The following is a 23090-nucleotide window of genomic DNA, read 5'->3' on the forward strand; positions in this document are numbered from 1 at the left end:
ACAAGGAATGTTAGATGCTGACCCATAAGAACTGAGTTCAAGATTTCTGTGAATATGTGGGATTTGAATTAACACAGTAATGAAAGGCTCTAAGAGTATAAGGTGCATTCAGTATCTAAATCACTGACATAGTTTAGAAAGCTAAATTTGTCTCTGTGATGATTAAAAAAAAGCTGGTTGATACTATTCCTTGGCATAAACATTAGCAGGAATCCACCCATGGCACTTGGATGTTTGTTGAACAGCTGGTGTGTTTTGTTTAATAGAGTCAAAGACAAAAGTGGTAGTAGGTTTGTTGGAGATGTGCTGTGTTTATGGTGGATGACAGAGAATTGAGATTTAAAACAAATAGCAAAGAAATGGATCCAAGCAAAAATGCTTGGTTATAATATTTGGCAGATTTTGTGTTAGAATATATAAAGCCCATTAACAGGCATATAAAAATGCACCAGACAGTAACAGCCATTGAATTTATACAAGAGAAAAATAACAGTGAGATTACTTATTCAGCTCTGTGGACAGACAATCATCTGGACTATCCTTTGAATCACTGATATTTTCATGAAAGATTAGAATATAGAAATAGAATAGAGAAATCCCAAGTTTCTACATGAAACAGAGACACACAATAGTGTTCATATTTGCCCCAGAGCATTTGACTTTTATTACACTGTTTTGTTGACTGCATATCTCTTTTCAGCTCTGTTCTTTTGTCTTGTGGAACACAGTCTAGATGAAAAATAAAAGTTACCGATAAAATTATTGGAGGACTGTATATGCATAATTATTTTGTAATTTTATTTTCATACTAATATTTTCTATTTTTCTTTCCTTTTCCACAGAGGGTATGAACTGTATGAACAAAGATCATGGGTGTGCACACATCTGCCGGGAGACACCCAAAGGTGGGGTTGCCTGTGAATGTAGACCTGGCTTTGAACTTGCCAAAAACCAGAAGGACTGCAAATGTAGGTAGATGAAGATTAAATTTCAAATGCCTCACAATGTCTTGTTTTCTTCATTGTTGTTATATTCCAGAATAAGTTAACTTTGTTTTGGCCAAAGGTGATTTGCAGTTTTAGTAATGAGGGGGTTTTTTGCTGCAGAAGATGCATTTGGGGATGGATAAGAGGGATTGAGTAACAGAATGTTGGCAGTGGCTCAGTTATCAAAACGATAACTTTTCTACTTTCCTATGGATGCAGAAAAGTGAAGGATCAGATTAATCTAGACTTTCCTTGTAAAGCAATACAGATAGAGCATAGTGGATTCTGGCTTGCAATATTTTGAAGGTTCACAAAGGTGGATCCATCAATGAATGTAATGATAAACCCACTAGAGCTATCAAATTAAGAATGTCAGCTCCAATTTTTTAAAAGACAGAAATTATTGCCCTAGTCTTGATTCCACTGCTCACTATCTAGAACTATTACTTAGAAAACATGCAGCTGCATCATAAATACTGTTCTCAGAGAAAAGCCCAGAGTGGTGTATTCTTGAAGCTGGGATGCTAAAGATGCAGGTACTCACTAGCCCACAAAATTAGAAATTGTTCTGTGTAGGTTCATTATTTGACTTCAGCACCATCACCTGAAAGCTTCAGAACTGAATCTTTCTGATGGCTCCAGTGAGTCTTAGATCTGAGTTCAATGGCTTGCATTCCTACTTGTAGCTTTGAGAGATAGAAAAAAGTGCAGTAAAATAACATAAAATGTTTCTGCTTTGCACAGGGCCAGTATTTTTGAGACAGTCTTCCTTACACTTCAGGTTTTTTTCTTCCTGAAATCTCCACTATGTAAAATGTAGATGATATTAGTTCCCAAGTACAAAGTCAAAAGAATCACTTTTGAATGTCATTAAGAAATGCCACAGAGTATTGTACAGCCTGATTTCTGCTCAGTATTAAGAGGCTACACAGGGCCAAAGACAAAAGCACAGAGAAAAATGCCTTTACAGTGATTTTCATTTTCAGTGTTTATTAGAAGTGAATATGGCATGCTGTTAATTGGAGTGCAACATCTGCTACATTGGTCAAGTGTAGGAGGATGTTTACTTATGTTGTTATTGTTTGTTTCCTCAAATTCTTATATTCTTAGGGAGTTTCAGTAATAGATGGTGGCAGGAGGATTAGAGCCTTTTCTGGAACATTATTTCTAAATGTCTCAGAATTTAACAGAGTAAAAACTTCAATTTATTCTGTGCCCTCTGGTGTTAAAATTGTAGTTGAAAGTATAATGAATGTTTGGTGACAGACCTCTAATTAGGGACACTGAGTTTTCCAAGGCTGCAGAGCTTACTTTGAGGCCCAGCAACCCCTAAACCCACAGCACATTCTGTAGGTATGATCTAGAGTCTTATTTAAAATAATTACTTCTAGTCCTTCCAGGTGCACAGAAGTATAGAGGTGTAGCCAGATAGCCTGGGACAGTAACTGTGAGATTACAGCAGGCTATTTTCAGAAGCCTAATTCTGAAACCAGATCACAGCTTTTTAAAAAAAAAACTTTTTCACAGCTAACCACTTTAGTGGAATTGGCTTAAATCCTGACCTGCAATTTTGCAACTACTCAGTGCAGCTATGTTGAAGAGCTAGACACTTCCCACTTGCCAGCCTGGACTGGGTCTGCAGCCCTGTTTAACAGGGACTGGTAGGGTCTGATACACCCTTGTAAAACCCTGCATCCCTCTCGGTTATGCTGGTTTATCATGGTCCTCCAGGAGTCCATGCCTTTCAGGGTTTGTCAGAGCTTGCTGCTCTGGGTTTTTTATGTGAATAAGTGACAGAGAACGTAGTACCTCTTAGTACACCTAGTACCTCTCTGAGTAAACTTTTTTCAGCCAGTTTGCAATTCAATCAGTTTTAAAAACCTCACTGGGAGAGGTTTTGAAATGTATTAGCCCAAGGCCTTTAATAACAATTCAAGTCTTCCTCAAAGGAAGATATCAAAATAAGTTAGAAAGCAGAAACACTTAGAGGAAGGCTCCATGCTTTTTATGCATGCATCACATGATTTCATTACCTGCTGCTTACATAATCACATCCCATCTTATCATTTACCTTCACATTCTGATAAGGCAGTCACTCCTGCTTCATTCAGTGTCCACAATGGTCAGTGCTCATTAAACAGGCTTGTGCTCAGTAACTTCCTCTCCATAATTTAGTGTCATGCCTTTCCTGCTGCGCAGTATTTAAACCCTATTGTGAGCATAAAATTTTTCATTCCCTCGTGGATCTTCCCCTGATACTCATTACTGTAATATCAAAGTGCTTTGTAGACATTTGTACTGTATTTTCAAAATACTCTACTCCAGTTAAAAAGTACTGCTTTGCCCATCTTATCAAAGAGAAATGACTATAAAGATATTAATGTCAAAGTCATTTAGCAGTGATAGGTGATTACCAAGGGCCACACAGAACCCAGCTAAGTATTTACAGCACGTTAATATGATCCAAGCCAAACTCCTGATGGCTCCAGCTGTAGTTGCAAATGCCATAAGAAAGTACTATAATATCAGTAACCTGTCATAGAAGAAATTCAAGTGACTTGCCAAGCCCTGAGTAGGAATTCCTCAGTGAAGGCAGAAATAGGTTTGAGTTTTTAGGGCTCTTTTCACCTTCTGAACAAGACCATTTTTTCTTGACAATTCATTTCTGGTTTGCTACTCATTGCAGTAGATGAGAAAAGATTCCCAGCTGTTTCCACAGCCCTGACTTTCCCCAGCTTCACCAGGCACTAAACAAGACAGAAGCATTTTCTGCATTTGTCACTAAGGAGAGTTATCATGACACAATAGGTCTATGTGTAAGTCTGGTATTTTGTAGCTTTTGAATGCTTAAGATTGCAACCTTAATGGTTTCTTAGTGTGAATTTTAAGTGTGCAATTTCTAGTTGCCCAACATGTTAAGAAAACATGGAAGTGTTGAGGCTGAAAGGGACCTCAAGAGGCCATCCAGAAATACACCAAGCAGAATCACACAGATCCATATGCGATTCCCTCAGATGAGCTGCATCCTGTAGATCCAAAGCATCAGTAAACTTCACCTTCTGGGAGTTTTCTGCTACTCCTGTAAATGACTTGAATGGCCTCTGGTGTACATAAGCCCAGAAGAAAATTATGCTTTGTCAGTAATTTTCACAGACACTTGCTGGCAGCAGAAAGAAAATACTTCAGAGCAGTCAGTTTGGCTCCAGATTATGTTGAAAAAAAAGGGGAATTTACCTCTTCTTTCTACATCTGTATCCATGATAGATACTTAGATCCTGCTCCTGAGCACGATTGCATTACAAGTTTTTGATAAACTCAAGATTTGTTTCCCCAAATAGGAACAAACCAAGACATTTTATGTTCCTCTCTTTCTTAGCTGGAAGCTTAAAAACAAGAGGAAATCTAAAGCAGATCCTGCAAGTTGTAGCCTGAAATAGTTATAAACAAGTAAAAGCTGAATCTTTTAATGAAAAATGCTGGGTAACCCTACCTACAGCTGTTGTATCTGCCTCCTTGGATAATAATGATTTAGGTGAGCAGGAAGGCTAGTGCAAAGGAATTCTAAAAGCCTTGTCCATTACTTTTACAATAAAATGCCAACCTCCCTATGCCAAGTAGCAGCTTTTCAGCTCTTGCTGAGTGTCCTCATGCAATTGTTTGCTATGAGTAGATCCCCAGCATGTTAAAAATGTAAAGCCATACTGGAATAAATCATGTAAGCAATGTTGCATGCACAGCTTTATCACATAGAGGTGCCCATATATGTATGCAAATTATGTATTTGATGGGCAATTTAGTTAAGAAACAATGCAGTTTTCAAGTTATCTGAAATGGCAACATGCTCATTTGAGAATCCCATTCTACAAAAACGAAATACCTGTCTTGTGACAAATTCTGTGGCATCTGAGCCATGGTGTATATTTCAGTCCACATATGGACAGGATCAGGACACTGTTGTCTTGGGCAATTCTTTAGGTTACTGAGTAATAAATGCTACATTAAATAAATGGCTATATGTTTTCAAGTACTTGTTTTCATGGTCATGGAAGATGGAAGAAACCAGAAAGAGGATTCTGTGAAACTTAACAGAAGCACTGAAAAAAGGATTTAGGCTGTAGAGCGAGGCCAAATTCTGGTATTTTCGGTCTTCTGGGGAGTTTAGCATGGAATATCAATATCAATACTTAGTGGAACCTGTACATTAAAATCCTTCTTGCTCTTTAATATGCCATTTCAATTTCAGTTGTTTCTCATTTTTCATGATCAAAATGCCATTTCTAGACTAGTCCATATATTTCTCTGGGTATGAGCACTGGCCCACGTGCCAAGCTGTGTCTCAGACTGTTTGGCTCAGCCCAGTCAAACTGAAGAGATGCTGCTGGTTGCAGTGTGGGCAGGTGGACAGGTAGGGCCATTTGCCACCTGTAGGGCCTGAAAGGAGTCTGGCCAGTGAAAAGAATTCATCTGGTTTGAAGGCACTACGAAGCCCCAGTGCCAGCCCTAAAGCCCTTTATCCACATGGAAAAGTGTTGGGAGAACAGACTGATGACTTTGCTGCCAGCACTGGGCATGTCCCACGGAGGGTGTGTGTCATTGTAGGGCTTCTCTGCTGTTGTACAGGGCATTTCTCCCTCTGAGGGAAAGACCCTGGCATTTTGACTGCATTTAAGACACATGCAAATGCTGAAGCACTGACAAAAGATGTTACTCTGGTTTTAAATCTGCCATGTGGGGATAAGTGTGTCTGAGTTCTAACAGATAGGTGAATATTCTCATTTGGTTAAAAAGAAAAGAAAACACTATTTTCCATGCCTTTCATTTTGACGTGATTTATGATATTTTAAGGTGATCTGTGTCTGTTGGAATTTACCATTTTGCCTCTGTTTGACTCTTCAATATCTGAGCACACTGTTTGCATAGCTGCAGAGTCCAAATTTATCAGGAATATGTTTTTAAATAACACTTCACAAAATCTCATTAATATTGCTTTAATTCTTTCTGACAAAAATGGAGTAGATCTGGATGTCCATTTATTTTTAAATAATAATGATCTTTTTCCTCTTAAGCAAGAGAAACTTCCCACTGTGTCACTGCCACAGAACGAGGGCTGGAAGAAAATTGAAGTGACACATTTTACAACTGGATTTTGTACCAATTTCACCTGTAGAGCTGTCAAACTCCAAAATGTTGACTCAAGTTACTTAAAATAAATAAATAAATTGTAGTCTAGACAGAAATTCAAATCCTTCAAAAACATTATTTGCTAATGTTTCTAGGAGACAGGAAAAGGACCTGACCTACATGTGCATTCATGGACTGGGTAGAGCAGGAACCAGTAATTTTAATATGCAGGGAAGCTGTAAAAGTGTGTGATTCTGCAGGATTTGCTATAAATGCCATCAGTCTAGGGCAATTTTTTCATGGACAAATATAATAAGGAAAAGTTCCTCGTATTACGTGGGTCAGAGCAAGTGTGTTAAGATATTTTTATGTCTGCTAGCAGAGGCTTTCAGCAAGGAATGCCAAAAATAACCACTGCAGTCACATTTTTTAAATATGTACTTTTTAGCTGATTACACTTTAAAATTCTCAGTAAAAATACTGTTGGCTAGAAATGTATTTAAACATCTGGCATAAACAATACCTTTAAGTTAATTTGTGATGGCACTGCAGTCCAACAAGGATAGAAACTCCACACAGTCCTAGAGGCATATGGGGTCAAGTAATAAGCATGTCTTAATTGGAAAGGTGGGAACTTTTAAGAGTAGAGAATTGACATAGAATTTTGTTTTGCATCAGAAATAAAAAGCAAAACATCACTGTATATTGAAGGGAAAGAAATGTTGCCTCTTTTGGATGCAGAGCAGACTGATTTGCTTCAGCTATTTTTTCACAAAAATAAATTATTAGGTAAGCTGTAAAAGTGGAGGAGGATAAAGAATGCCCAAGGGTGGCAGTTGGTTAGGGGGCTTTGTAATGTAATTCCTTGCAAGTTTAAGATTCTTATGATTTGGGAGATATTCCCTCCTCTGTCCAGTTGGACTGAACCCACAATTTCCATTTTCCAGTCTTATCCACAAACTGTCAAGCTTCAAAAAGATAACAGGGATCAGACAGGTTTCCCCAACTTCCTCACTGCCATTCTTTCCAGTTGGACAGAACAGTGCTATTCCTGGAAAGTGAGATGGCAATCCAGGCAATCTCTCTTCTGAGAGGTTATTCTTGCCACCAAGGCTATTCCCTCTGTATCTCTGAACAGCCCAAGGGTTTTTATTCCAAGTGTACAGTGGGAAGGACCAAGGATGCTTGCACCTGTAGTGCCCTCAGGTCTGTACTCACTCGAGAGGTGGACAGTTCCTATTGTGATCTTTGCCAGAGTTCAGGAGCTGAAATTGTAAACTTGTGGTTCCCATACTGGCAGGAGGTTTTAATGGGAATTCTGTTGGGTATGCTGTGGTGGGTCTCCCTCAGTTGCTGTTTTTAGAACTGTTCCATTTTAAACTAAATACTTCAGTGATTACTGAGAGTGACACGGCTGCTCAGCACTGAGGCACTCACATCAGAGGTGGGATATTTCATTTCTAGTTACTGTGGTGGAAAATTCTGGTCTACTCCATTTTAAGGAGCTAGAATTAAAGCAGGGTCACTGAGTTCAGTGGGAAAATATATGAACTTAGCCCTCTTGAATGAGATAAAACCTCCAATTTTAGTTAGATACATGATTTTCAAATCCTGTTAATGATTATCTTGGTTTTACTGTATATTGCAACTTGCTATCCTGCCTCTTTTATAAATTCTTACCTAGAAGGAAAATTCTGCTAAGATCTATGTGAGGAAGTTCCTTCTGATTACTGGGAGGCAGAGTTTAAATAAAAGTAGTCTGCATTTAAATTACCATAACTTTTCAAAATGTTTAAGTCCTCGGAAGTTATGAGTATGTAACAAAATAATGGCATATTGGATTCCCCCATGTTTACCAGTAAAGAACGTAATAAAGAGAGTAAATTGAATTCAGAAATCAGTCAGATCAGAACTGTTATTCATCATCAAGATGTGCAGCTGCAAAGGATGAAATGACACAGGGGCAAGTAAGAGGTTTTATTAAATGGTGCTAGCCAGCTTAGTATCTTAATCTGGTTTGTCTTAGCTGGCAGAAATTAAATTCATCATGTGACAAAGGAAATTAATTTAATCTGATCTACTAATTTGTGTAACATTCAAAAGTCTACCTATTCTCACAAAAAATGTTTGCTTTGATGTATGTTTAGTACTTTTTCACCAGAGGACATTTGAATTGCTAAAAGCTGTTCTTCGCTATATTCCTGGAAATGAAAGTGGCATCTCCAGTGCTTCCTTCCTAGCAGAGCCATAACAACAGTGTATTTTTTGTTGCAAAGAAGAAAAAACAAAAACCAAACATTTCCTGAAGCTTTTTTTAACTTGTCACTTTAGGGAGGGCAGCACTTGATATAGTAGATTTCAAGACTTTTGTGGTTCTGTTCTTGCTGCTTGGTCTCTGCTTCCTCTACTGAGAGAATGAAGGGGCAGCAAAAGAGAGATGCAGTCTATAGACCTGAAACTATACATTTGTTGGTAGACTGTTAATTTCGCCATGGATGCAAAGCATGTAGCTTTTAGGAAGACATGGAATTGGCTAAGAGTCACACTAAAATTATTAATACAAATAAGAGTGGAGAAAATGCCTTTATTTTTCTTTCTCTTTTTTTCCTTCACTGTATGCATTGAGGCTAGGGCATGAGACGGGCAGAAGGGAGGGGGCAGAGGGGAGAAATAGAAATAATTGCAAGCACAAATGTTATGTTGCCTTGTGTCTTGGTATGTTACTGCTCTTCTGTGTTATGAAAGGCTCTCAAGACTAATTGGTTTCATTGTCATTTTATTTATATATACATATATACACATTGATATGGGGCTTAACTAGTAACCTGTAACTATGGGAATGGAGGCTGCCAACACACCTGTGATGACACAGATACGGGCCCTGTGTGTGGTTGTCACCAGAAGTATGCCCTGCACTCAGATGGCCGAACCTGCATTGGTGAGTACTTCCCTGCAGCACGTTTGCTTTCGGGTTGCTCGGAGCTCCGTGCCGCGTGTCCGCGGGCGCGTGCGTGCGTGCCCCACGGCGGTTCCGCGCCGGTGGAAGGGCGCTCGGGCAGCTCCTGGCTCAGCCAGGCACACGGAGGAGCGTTTGTGCGTGTTCTGTCGGAACGTTGGTTGATGAAGTATCCCTTTGTTACCCGCTTGTAACGTGTGTTTCTGTTCGTGACTGTTTTTGAACTTAAAGAGGTCTAGAACATTTGTCATTTTGAATGAAAGTTCAGCTCTTCGGTTCACTTTCGTTAGGCAAGACTTCCTTGCTTGAGCAAGGTTAGAAAAATTACCTCCCTTTCTGAGCTGTTACCTGGGAAAAGGAGGCATCATTATGTGCTTTCTTCCCTGGTGTATGTTTCATGATTCTAAAGACTACAACACTTGTAGTGACTAAGCTTTCATTCAGAATATCAGTAGGAAAAAGCCAGTCAAGACATGGAGCATCTCGGCAGATGCTTTGCAAATACTTTTGATTATAAAATGTATAATTTGCTTAACACCATTTCTTTCCACGCCACTTAAAAAACAATAAATTCAAAAGTGCGTTTTTGCATAGTGCAAGCTAACATTTGAAAATTCTTACTCACAGATCAGAACCTGAAATCCATAATGGTTTTCATTGGCATTGTGGACACGTTGACTTTTTTTGTTTGTATAATTTCAAGTTCTTACAAATTCTTAGTCATTTCCTGAGGTTAAAAAAACACAGACACAGATTTATCATATTTTCTCTCCTGTACTGCAAGACAGAGCATTTGAAACCCATGGAAATCTGTCAGTTACCTTTAGCCAGCCTGTCTTGGTCAGATCCATGGCTGCCCAGAGCCTTGTTCGTTTCTGAGGGGATTAATTGCACAAATTGTGGGGTAGGGTGAGGTTTATGCTGGCAGAGGTAAAGCTTAATGGGACTCAGAGCTGGTCTCTGCCTTTTTGTCTGCACAAGATGTGTCTGAGTGCAGGGAATCTCTCAGCAAGTGCCTCTGATAACAGAGAGGGCTCCATCCTACAAGCCCTGTTCTATGGTAGTTCCAGATGGGGAGAACTTGAAAGAGTGAGAGCCTTGAGAGCAGATTTTATTGACTGGATAATTGATCTTCTATTTATTATTGTTCACTAATATCCTTGATGTTTTATTTTGTCCAGCATGTAAAAAATTATTTTAAAAGCTGTGTACATTGCATCTATTTTTTTTTTACTTTTTTTTCCCATTTTTGTAATGTAATACATACAACTCCTTGTTACATTCCTTGGTCTTGTGATGTAAGTCACATATTACTGCCTGTGCTGATTTTCTTCCCTCTAAAATAGTTCTTTCTCTTAGAATACTTCTAATTTTTTATTTATTTTTTACATTTTTATTCCTGCTTTCTGGTGATGGTTCCTGATTGCCTGTCTTGTCTGATAACTGACGTTTATTAATTATTTACAGAGAAAAAAACAAACAAACTCAAACAAAAGCCTCTATTGCAGCCTGATCCCATCTAGAACTTGTTAAAAACAAAACAAAACAACTTCTTGTTAGCACTCAACCATGTAGAGTTGCCACAAACAAAACCTGCCAGCCTCCTCCTCCTCACTTCAGTGATTCCAGTGTTTGCTGTCTTCAGTGGTGTATATATTCCAGGCATCACTGCAAGAATGCAAACTTCTGCAATGCCAGATAAATACTTGTTGATCCTTTGTCTAACATATTTTGTCTCCGTTTGCTTGTCTTACCTTTTTTTTTTTATGTTTGCTGCATGTGAAAGTCCCCACTTGCATTTTTATTTTTTGTTTTCCTAATGAGCATTTCCCTTTTTCTATAAATCATTTTATTTACCCAGCTGCTGCTTCTCCACTGTTCTCCTGTAGCAGAGATCTTTAATTTTATTTCACCTACTAATCATCTCTTGCCACACTTGTGACTGTTTCTGTGTATTTCTAATGAAGCATAACCAAAGTCCTCATTATGTATGAAATTCTTACATGTAGGATGTCAAAGACTACCTTGTAAAGTGACCTCTGATGACATCATCCTGCTCACTGCATGCTAATAAAATTACTAAACCCTGTTCTTGCAACATCTTTCCTAGCGTTGAATGTTTAGCTAGTAGTGTTTCATAGACAAGCAGGCAACCAGCACTGCCCAAATTTATCTTTTTTTGTGTTTGTTTGGTTTGTTGTTTGTTTATTTTTGTTGTTGTTGTTGTTTAATTTGCATGCTGTTGTTTCGTTTCTCAGTGTGTCAGTGTATACAAGGCTGTGGTGCATCCGTGCCCATCCATCACCGGACTCTTCTCGCTTTCTCTGTCTGTCTGTCAGTCTTCTGCTTGCCACCTTCAGATCCTGGTGCCCCCATTAGCCTAGTTTGTCTTCAGTGATTTGTTTAACTAGCCTTCCTGAATTTTAATTTTCATCATTAACACCTGTCTGGGGCACCCATGTTAGCTGTCTTGTTCTCCAGTAGAAATCCAGACTTTTCTGTGTGGTTAATTACTTCTGAGTTGACCATTCTTCCTTCTCACCCTCTTTCCTCCTCCTTTCCCTAAACACCCTTTAATTTTTTCCTGGGTTCTCAAAGGGAATTAACTCTCTAACAGGGATTTAGTGCTTTCATGCCTTGCTTCTTGGCTTTGGCTGTGCCATTCCAAGAAACTGTCTTAGGCAGCGGAAAATTGGGCTTGTGATTAACCAACTGCTCCATGTTTGTCCCTTACTTGTGTTTTAGAGAAGGATGAGGCTGCAATTGAGAGTTCTGAGTACAATGCCACGTCAGTAGCTGATGTGGACAAGCGGGTGAAACGGCGGCTACTTATGGGTAACACTTTTCTTCCACTTCCTTTGTTGTGCTCTCACTTTTGTCTGTATGTATGTGGGGGGAGGTTCTCTTTTGGTCTCATTTGGTTTTGGTCTCCTTTGGTTTTGGTTTGGCCTGTTTTTGTTGCTTGTTTTTTTTTTTTTAACCTGACTTCATCTGTGTGGAAAGGTCACCAATTTTGTTAAGTTCTCATCTGTTGTGCGCCTTCATTCCTTGTTTTTAAACTTTTTTTTTCCTAATGCTGCAGCTTTAATGTTCAATTTTCTCTGCATAGAAAGAAGCTTTTGCCATTAACCTTACTTAGCTTATGCAAGCTACTTTTTACATGTGATTTGTGTGTTTGTGTGTATGTGTTGCTGTAGAATTCCTGAAAAACCTCCTGTTGCAGACCTGCCTATTGACTTAAAAGTGGATGATGATGATGATGATGATGATGACGATATAAACCAATGTTTTATTACATCCGTGGTGTTAAATGAACAAGTGTATTTGCCTAATTAAAATTACCTGTTCTTTTGATTGAAATGTAAATATTGTGACTGGAAAGTCATCAATTTCCTTTGTGCAGCTATTTTAGTAACCACTGAAAGATCTTTCCCTAATGACTAGTGAGCTTCTGTACATTCTTCTTTCTGAGGCATGGCTTATTTCTCTTCGTTGTTGGAGCCTGAGAGTGGAAGAGAGTAGGAAGTGCACTGAACAGTGAAGATAATTCTTTAGCTTCTGCTCTCAGTTAACCCATTGCACACCCTTGTGCTCATCTCCTTCTGTGAGTGAGAACAGCTTTTTGGGAATAGAAAGGGTTGAGTGACTGGGCCTCTGCCAGACTTTGCATGAGACAAAGAGCACAGAGTAGCACATACTGCTGAATGATGCTTGGAGGTTTTCAGGTGGTTTATTTCTCTGTATTTTCCACTCTGATGCCCTACTCATCTCATAAAATTACTTCCACTAGGTTTTAAACATAGTGACCATTGGTGAGATGTACCCAATGGACCCACTTACAAGACAGGCATTCATCACCACAGAAGAGATTCTAGCAGGACAAAATTCTGCTCTCTTCCCTCAGGGTTATTATTTATTTTCTTAAAACCACTGAGTCCTTTGCAGACTGTCCTGCTAGCCTTTGGAAAGCTCAGCTCTGCCTGTGAGCATCCATACCTATCTGGAGTGACCAACTCAAGGAGAACAAAGCCTCACTTTGAATATTTAGTTGATTGCTGGGCTAGTAGTTGCAGTAGATGGAAATATTTTTAAAGTTTCCATATTATTTGTATCTTGTCATCTATGACAAATAATCTGTTTACCCAGAGGCCAGCATAAAACCACTGTGTAGGAAATGGCATCATATTATGACTCTGTATTGGTATTAGATGACAAGATTGAGGTAAAATACCTTCCTTCATGTGAAAACCTGAGCATATGTTCCTTTCTTTTAGATTATCCATGATTGTTAATTTCCAATTAGTTTGCAGATCTAGCAAGTGACCCATATAGTTTTATTTTTTTATGATACACTATTTCATATAATTTAACCTAACAAAAGCTGAGACAGCTCATCTTGCTTTATAGATGTGCTGTTAACACTTTTAGCCATAATTTCAATAAGACCCATAGTCTCACAAGAAGTCAGGAAAATAAATATGCCAAAAGGCCTCTAGACCACTGAAAAATGCTACCCTCTGGGTCTCAATGGTGAGTTTGCCCAGCCACAAGTAACATATACAGTACTCTCTAGAGGTAATGAGCAACATACACTGTGCACTGTGTGGGTGCCTCACCCTCTGAAAAAAATAAATATCCGACCTGAAAATAAGCTCACACTGCTTCTAAGAATCCAGGCAAATAGCATTAATAAGTTTAGCATAAAAAGATCAGTAACAGCCTTAATTACACTAGGTCTGCAAGTTCCAAGCTGGACATAGACCCTAGAAATAAACTTAAGGAGATAGTTTAAAATCCAGTTTGCAAAAAAAACCTGTTGAACTCTTCGGTACCTCCTGTATTAGCAGGTATCAGCTGAGAGCTGAGAGTTTCTGGACATGCTGTGCTTAAACCACTGATTCCTTAGAAAAACTAAATAGAGAGGAAAAAAAAATTAATTAGTGAGTGAGATCTGAGTGGGTGGCTTAATATTTAGGGATTTTTTAATTGTTTGTTTCTGCTGATTTTTTTTTATTGCAGTATTACTAATTTCCAAAGTGTAGTGGCATTTCCATGAAATTCCATATGTCTTCAGATATTTTCTAAACAGCCGTTTTAGGAAGTAGTGGAAGGCTCCTCAGGAAACTTATTTCCCAGTTTTTCTAAATGGACTGTGATTTTTTGACCCTCCTGCCAGAAACCTTGGGAGAGCAGGAAAAGTAGACAACTTTATGTAATTTTAGTAATCTGGTGAAAGATGCTTTTAGTTGCATGTCCTGAGATGATAATTGCTAGTCCCCTGTCCTTTGCTGCATGCTATCAAAACAACTGTGATCTGTATAACCCTTAATGTCAGCCAAGGCTCACAATAAGCTTGACAAGATTGCTTTAGAACAGTGTTGCTGTCAGACAAGGATGACTATGGCAGTCCCTTTGCTACAGCAAGACTGGCCACCTCTGTGTCTCAGACTGGCTCTCAGAGGGGCCTGAGTCATTCTGTAGTCCTGTAACTTGTGGCTAAATCTTAGACAGATAAAACTAGATAAATACACAATTTTCCTTCCTGTTAGATGCATTCTTATCTAGATCTTGTGAGGCAGATGAGAAACTTGTCTTTTCTGATGACCTACAGGAAACTTCCCTTTAGAACTGTCCAAAGATGCCTAGGAATTTTCAACCAAATTCTCCTAATGTTTGGACAGACCCTGAGGGCTTCCAGCTGTCACTTATTTCACTGGATCAGAGAAAAGCACTTGGATTCAGAGTCAAGAGTGCTCCCATTACAGAGATGGCACTGAATGGCTGTTGTCTGGTCAGTCAATGTTCATACAGCTCATTTCCCTCTTCTTCACTGCCCCTTGGCCATTGCCATCATGGAGTGGAGGCAGTACAGCCCTAGTTGTACTCCAGGGAGGCTCCTGGAGAGGTTCTGCCTTAGTTCCATGGTGGCTGCTCTAAACTGGACCTTGAGCCAAGAGCATTCCACAGATGAGGAAGGACATGGATCCTGCAGACATGCACAGAGCTGTGCCATTGTCTCTAAGGCACATGACGCCCTTTGTTGCAGAACTCCTTGCACTTGCTACAAAGCAGAAGGGCACAATCAATGTCTTCAGGTCTTCTTCAGTGTCTGGTATGGTTCATCTTGCAGTTAGTTGAGCACTTCAGCTCCTAAAATTATGCTCAAATCTCTGTTTTGTATGGTACAACAGAATTTTTTCTGAAAATATTTTGTGTGTTTCTTAGGAGCATCACAGAGACCTCCATTTCCCTTGACCTTCTTTTCCTTGGGAACCACTTGCCACAACTGTTTTTTCTGTCATAGTATCATAGCATGAGTCTGCCCTCCCTGGTTAGAGGAGTGGACGGGTGCATTTCACATATTTTTCAGGCTAAATCCAGAATGAGTGTGAGTCACAGTACATGTCTGCCCTCCTTACCATTGTAGTATGGGCACACAACTTTGGAAGCACCAAATTTCCAGTTAACCCTACTAATACACTTATCTTCAAAATATTTTGTCCAGTGTCACATCTTCAGCAATGAAAGTTGCTTTTATTCATGTTTCCATATCTCTGTTTGCTGTTATAGCCCTGGATAGAATTCATAAGTCAAACAGCCCCATCACAGTCTACAACTGTAAAAATAAATCATCCAGCAGCCTAGCACTTTATCATTAAATAAATTGTAAATAATCAAGTCTTATGGGCTTAACATTCTCCTTGGCCAATGTCTTTTGCTCAAAAAGGCTACAAAGTTTTTATAGAGCAATTGTCCGTTGACATGCTAAAGCTTTCTTTTAGAAACCTTCTTTTAGAACTTGATATTCTAGTCACAGAAGGAGAATTCATAACATCAGTTATGCCATCAGTCTCCCTCATTACAAATAAGTGAAGTGCTTACAAAGACGTGACAGGCAGCTGGAAACTTCCTCTTTGAGGAACCAGAACTGTAGAACTGTCTGAAATTTAGACTCAAGGAGTTCTCCTCTCCTAGTCAGAGACAATGCTTTGCTCTTTGGCTGCTCTTTACATCAACTCTTTGAACCAAGTAATTTTATTAAGTATTTTTTATATTGTCTTTAAAAATGCAGTCACTTGCTACATTGCCATCATCCCAGGTCTTATTAGACTGCATAAATTTGTAAAGTGTTTTAGCAACACAACCATGATGTTTTGTGCAGGCTGTTTGTTAGATCCTGTCCTCTGCTCAGCTCTTCTTGAAGAGGCAGACCTGACTCATTTCTCACTGTGTTTCATTTTCCTTCCTCTACCCTTTAGCAGTCAATGGGTCAGGTTCATTTGGGCTTGACATGAGGTGACCTCAGAACAGCTGCCAACCTATGCATCGTCCTCACCTTCACTCCCTTTTCTATTCTTCCTCGAGATCGCTGTTGTAAGAACTCACTTTGGCCATAAAATGTTCTTGCTCTGGCCCTAGAAGATAAAAAGTTGGTTTTTTCTTATTGCAAGAAGAGGCGTGTACAAACTACTTTTGAGTATAGCAAAGAGCAACAGGACAATGAGCCCATCCTGAAGCTCAGGAATTGTAGTAATTTCCCTTGCATGCTTAAGGGATACAAAATGGACACCATTGATAGAGGTGTCTTCAGAAATCCAAAGTCTGCACAGAAATTCACTCCTCGATGAGACACATTCAGCTAATTTTGTGTCAGGTCAGCTGAGGATTTTGCCACTGGACACCAACTTCTTGGGTCATCAGTAAAGTTAGTTGCAACCCACCTCAAAGAGAGTGATGCAATTCTCTTCCCTGGAAACTGGTTCCTAAGAACCCTCCAGAGTATTCCACTGTCAGCTGAAATGCTGGAATAAGCTGTAAAGTGCATCAGAACTGTGCTGGTCTTTGTTACTTCTCAGTTTTACTTCTGCCTAGATTGCTTCTGGGGTGCCATTTGGAAACCAGCAAGGACCAGCTTTGCCAGGGTGGGATATATGTTCACCTGTATTACATTTCATCCCTGGTTTCCTAGAAATTGTTCATAGGCAGGGCTGTGGTCTGGCTGTATTCCTGGCACATAGCCAGCAAATGAGGTAGTATTTTCACTAGTTCTTTATTTTCCCTTGTTGTGGCAAGAATCATTTGACTTCTGCAGATGCCTCCTCTTCCATTAGCTTACAAGTGGCTTTCCAGCTGTTTATAATGAGTACCCAGCTACCTGCCTGGAAAGGTGCAGTCAGCTAAGAGCATTCCCTCTGCACAGCAAGAACTAGAGATATGAGCAGTGGAAATTGCAATTCGGGCATTTCTGCCATGGATTAGTATATGAATATCCTCCCTGCATGTTATGTGGGGTAGAACTATCTTTTTATTTGCCTTTGCTTGCTGTGGAAATTGTGCTTCCCCATCAGCTCAACTCCAAGGATCTCAAACATTGCACTAAACAGCCAAAGCCAGTTCAGAATTATAGATCACAAATGCGAGTCTTGCTCTGGCCATTTTAATGACATGCCAGTACTCCCTTCTCTGTGTGCTGGTCAGCTCTTTCATCCAATCCTGTGCCTCCTGAAAGTACCTGGGAACATCAGCCAAGGTAACTGTGTCTGTCCTGTCCAAAGCTGTTTAGGTTTCATATCTTTAGCCCAGTACCTACAGTGGATTTTAATGAGCTGCTTATATAATATTAAATAAAAATCACACAACTTGATCTCATGGCCATGACTTACAGCATTTGTAACAAAAGCAAGCATTTAAATATCTGTTACATCAAAATAGGCAGAGAGATTTACAAATTTAGAGCTTGGGTTTACCCTTTTGAACCAAAAGTGGTACTCAACATCATATGCCTTGAGTCATCTGAGTTTAATAGTCAGCCATATGGCATCTTTTCTTAACCCCCAGTTATCCAAGGATTAGGCTGCCCTATTCATCCTGGACATCAGGCATGCTTTGACTGACTTGTCTGGAGCACCTGACAAATAAAAAACCTTCTAATTTCTCTAGTGTGCTTATTTTTACTTCCACCTCTCCGTATGACACACAGGACTCTCTTTGAATCACTGTTTTGTCTTCAGTAGAGACATTTAGCCTTTTCTTGGTTAGAGGAAAACAGTTAACTGCAATTACCAGAGTCTTGTAATTAAATTTGTTTTCTCCTGCCATGTTTAAAATGACAGCATATCAATATGAAAATTTTCCTTCTGTAGTCTTTCAGCATCCCAAGATCTCTCTTCTGGTGACTCAGTGTGAGTCACTTATCCAAAATCAAACATCTGTCTTCAAATACTGTATAAACCACACAGTGACAGTGTAGAGCATATGGAAATCCACCATTTTCTGGATTTCAGGACTCTGTGGTAGGGCCATGTTTAGCTTCTGTGCAGATCAGGAAAAGGAGCTGTAGAACAGTAGAATGTACTGAAGCCACGCATTCTTAACCTCAAAGAACTTTGTCATCTGATGAAAGTTTTCTGTCAAAAGACTTTTTTCTTGAAAGTAGGATTTGTGAGGAAACTGGTTTTCACAGTGCTTTTGCCTGGAATGATCTTCAGAAATAGGGAGACAGAATGTACACAGACAGAACGTACTTGTTAGAATATTCATTTGAAGTGTGAGGAAATGAGTCTCAAGACCCTTTCACTGTGCATTGCCACTCCTGTTCAAGGAAAATGTTGGTCTGTAAAGTCAGACTAACTCATTATTGCCTCATGTATATGTTCCACCCTTGGGACCACTATTGGTAATCAATAGCCTGATAAGGGCTAGGATTTTTCAGTTTCAGTAAACATAAAAGCATAGAAAATGTCACCTGGGTTTCTAACATGCAATTTAATACCTAAACTACCAAACACTGGAGTAAAGACTGTACGAGCTTTGGTTTGCTATCAGAAAATTTCCAGAAGTCTTACACTGTTTCATTCCAATGTGAATTAAAAATGGATTCTGCAGATTTTTTGTCTTCTTTCAAAACAGAATGAGGGTGATACTACTCCCAGGTTTCTGTCTCAAAGAGCAGGATGATGGACAAGCTAGTGTTTGTTTTCAAGTGTTCTTTCAAAGCAGCCAACTTCTATCACAGTTAGAGCCTACCAAGGGTCACTTTAAGCCAAGAGCACCTTTCCAGCGTGTACTTCAGTACCTAGCTTTGTTGTACTGCCTCCTAGGACTCTTTCCAATTACTTAAAATATGTCTTTATTTTTCTGAATGGCTTTTATCCGACTTAGAATTGCTCAGTGTCAGAAAACCAAGCGTGTGCCTCTGTATTTATCATAATCCTTTTGTGCTTTAATCAATAAAGAATTGCAAACATTTCATTAGCAGGCATATTGCTAGGAGGTTCTATAATTCAGTTACTGACTGTGAAACCAAGACCTCACTTTAACTCCTTCTGTCAGTTCTACTTTGCAGTATGAAATCATAGCAAACAGGGGGAAGGAATCCCTGAGGTCATTCATGCATTCTCTGTCTCCCAAGGGCAGATCTTTTCATCTTGAGTTACCGTCACTTTTATTCATTGAGTTTGTGAATGGTGTGCTATTTCCTGTAAAAATCCCTTTTCTTCATTTCTTTGCTGATGATAAAGACTCTGACCTTATCCAGAATTCCTGGCAATACCTTCCATTGTTTTGCTTTCCTCTTTTAAATTAAAGGATTTATCCAAGGTCAGGAGAGAATGCTCCTTCATGGTGTTCAGTGAATTTCAGTTTTTCTTAAATGCAGCCTCTCTATCTAAAGAGAGCACCACAGCTACAAGTGTTAATTTTAGGAGCCAGACTGGACTCACAGGAAGCTTATAAAGCACCTGTTCCAATTTATAAGGTGATGTTCCCTAAATATGTAGTGTTCCCTGAAGAGGAATCGAGGTTTTTTTGAACTGAGAGCTGCGAGGTTCATGATTCAGTGTAAGATTCACCTAGTTGTTTCTTCACACATTCCCTATGTGGCAGGGCAGAATTCTCATCCTATTTTCATGCAAATAAAATTCTACCAATCATGAAATTGCAAGGAAATGAGGAGACAAGCATAACGAAGTGAAGAATTCCACATCCTGCAAGTTACCCTTTCTGTCTTACCTTTTTCATTCCCTGAATATGAAGCTCTTTCAGTTTCTCCTTCATCTGTTCACAGCTATTTGTTTCTTTCATTATACTCTTGTGAATGCTCTTTCTCTATCCTTTCAGCATCACAGAGCATAATTTGCATGAGAATAGCATAGTTCTCTCTTAGCTGAAAATTGAAATATTTTGTGTGTTTGGTTTCTTCTTGTGCTTGTTGTCCTTTGGGTCCCTCCCTGTACCCTGATCTCCTGCCACATAGCACTTGTACTTCGTGTACTGCTACTTTCAGTAAAATTCTTTTTATGGATGGCAACAGCAGTCTTATCATCTGTTCTCTGTCTCATGGCATTCTTACTCATGCTGCATATTCCCTCTTATGTAAAGGCAAGCTCATTTTATAATCCACTATTTTTTTTAATGGACTTTCCTGAGTTGAGTTTGAATCTCTTCCAAGTTTCAGGCTTTCAGGATTTTGCACTTTTCATCAGAATTTGTGGAGGATCTTCAGTGTGGGTTTTTACATTCAGTTAGGTAGTCCTTTTTCTTAGGCATGGTCATGCACTTCACCTACCACCAGTGGTTAAAATTATTTCTGGATTCTCTAGATAAAAGTTAGGAGGAGGAGAAGGAACCCCAGTGCAAAACCCCAGCGGGTCTGGAATTCAGAAGGAGCTCGCTTGGGTGGAGATTGTGCTGTGGCACCAACGTGAAGAAAACAGATGAGATGTCTGTACAGGCAGCCTCTGAGCCAGATGGAGCAGAGTGTGAGAGGAGGGGAGGTACAAATTAAGGACTGCTTTGACTCCAGACACTTTGGGTATTAAACTAAATGAATTCAACATTCTTTAAGGGGAGGGAGCCGGTACCAGGCAGCTGAGCAGGATCTTGCCCTCTCTGCTCTAGTACCTTACCATCATCACTTTTTCAAAACTGCAGCATAGTTGGCTCAATGGAGTCCTGGTGCTGGTCCTTGTGAGGGCCTCAAAACACTACAGTGATGCAAAGAATCATAACAGAAAATGGCAATTAATGCTTTCAGGTTAGACCTCAAAATTCTCAAAGCCATATATTTGGGTATCTTTAACAGATGTCCTTAATATTTTTTTAGTTGTTTGAAGTTGTTTTTGGTGTGAATTAAATACAGGGAAATAAACTCATTTTTATGTGCTTAGGATAGGTAAACAGGTTATCTCTTGATTCAGAGACAGTAGCAGTTTACAACAGCTGTAGTGACAGCACATCTGCTGAGAAACACATATTGGGAGTAGTTCACCCTTTTTGCCACTCCAGTTGCCAGGAATTATTATTTCAGAGGCACCTTTTTAGGAAAAAGTGGTCTAATTAATCCATATCCCTCCTTGTTGCACTGGCTAAAACTGTGAGTGCACTAAAGCTGCCATCCTGCATGCACCATTTAGCTTTAGCTGCATGAAGATTGACTCGTTTATGTGTCTGACCCCTGAATTTAAGACAGTCACTCTGAGCATAAGATACATGTTCAGATCTTGTACAAAATTCAGACCAGGTGTAGTAGATACGATTACAGTCTGAGTACAGTTACTCATAACTTTGCTTGGACTATGATTTACTTGATTGGATGTGATGGCTTCTCTGAATTCTGAGCTCCAGGCTACTCCATCAAGAATTGCTGTTGCCTAGCATAAATGTTGACTCAGAGTAAGCTCAAAATAATATGGCACAGATTTTGAGAGCAAAGCCCAGTCATCCTGTTTCTGCTGACCCAAATGAGCTTTAGTCTACTGCAAATAATTTCCAAATAAAGGCAGTTTGAATTGCTAGTTTTCTTTAACTTGCCCTTTGGTTAGTGTTATCATTTGGGCAGTCATAGGAACTAGGTAGTGAAAAAAAACATTTTTCCACTTTCAAGTCTTTCTTTTCTTTTCGGCTTACTTACTGCTTTCCACATCAACCTAAACAGTTTATAGAAATCTGGCAAACTTAGAGAATACTCTTTGTTTTGGGGGACTGCTATGTCTTTTATCTGCAGCCTACCAGTTGCTGCAAAAAATCCTTTTCTTCTGGACAAGGTCTTAATACAGGGGCTCAGTCCAGCCTTCCTCTCTGATTCAGAGGAAATGGCAATCATAAGCCTTACAGAACAGTAATTTAATTTAGTCCAAGAATTTCTGAGCAAGAAAGTGCCATTCACTGTCTCTCTCATGCTTTTCCTAAGAGAAAGATGCTGCAAGAGTGCCTTGAATGTAGGTCATGTCTTCAGTGGCTTCCCTCTCCCATTCTCACTTAGGTTACACAGTTCTCTTGTTTTCACTACAGCTGGGTTTTTGTCTTCTGTTAAAACTTCTCTGCATGTTTTACACACATTCTTGAGAGCAGTTCTTATGTTTACAGTTGTTATCCACTCTTTCCAGTCAGTGTCTTACAATCAGGAGTCTGGAAACAAATCACATTTTTCTGGATCCTATTGACTTCAGACTGCCATCATAGGTAACAGAAAAGATCAGAGAATCACTCATCTGTATCTCTAAAGAAAGCACCTTGGTGCTAGATCCCCCTCCTCTTGCTTTTATTGGTGTTTGCCTTGTCCAGTTTTAATACCTTTATGTCCTCATGATTTATCAAAGATTATAGAGAATGACCTAGTTAAGGCATAGCTTACTTCATCATCCTCAGATGTATCGCTCGTATTTAGATCTATCTAGATGTATCTAGACTATCTTGCTAGTCTCAAGGACCTGTGTGATTTTGTTCTGCTCTGCAGCATATCTCAGTTCCTATAAAACTGGTTTGGATCTTAGTTCAGATTGAATGAACAATGAATAAATAATAAAGATTCCAAGATTTGCCTGATTTTGACCAATATCTTTAAAATCATGTCATGTTCTTTTGTTCATGAGATAAATTGAAGTCACAAAAATTTGCTTTATAAAATAAATGGCTACTTAAAAAAAAACCCAAACAAACAGATTTTTATGAGAAGCTTATCTTTTAAATGGTTATATTTACTTGTTTCATAGAAGAAGCTGAAAATCAGGATTTCAGAAATATTCTCA

At 39.2% G+C, this 23090-nt stretch overlaps 1 protein-coding gene across 2 annotated transcripts in view; it reads left to right on the forward strand.

Annotated features, from left to right (window-relative positions):
• SCUBE1 (signal peptide, CUB domain and EGF like domain containing 1) overlaps positions 1-23090 on the forward strand; it is a 189301-nt gene that overhangs the window by 95186 nt on the left and 71025 nt on the right. The window contains exons 5-7 of one of the 2 annotated variants that reach the window (XM_063395409.1): positions 843-968; positions 8929-9045; positions 11809-11898. In XM_063395409.1, the coding sequence (XP_063251479.1) occupies positions 843-968; positions 8929-9045; positions 11809-11898 (333 nt within the window). The remainder of the gene's footprint in view (positions 1-842; positions 969-8928; positions 9046-11808; positions 11899-23090) is intronic. The other variant, XM_063395410.1, reaches the window with a different exon arrangement.

Source organism: Prinia subflava, chromosome 4 (genome assembly GCF_021018805.1).
Source record: "Prinia subflava isolate CZ2003 ecotype Zambia chromosome 4, Cam_Psub_1.2, whole genome shotgun sequence".
Classification (NCBI taxonomy): Eukaryota; Metazoa; Chordata; class Aves; order Passeriformes; family Cisticolidae; genus Prinia; species Prinia subflava.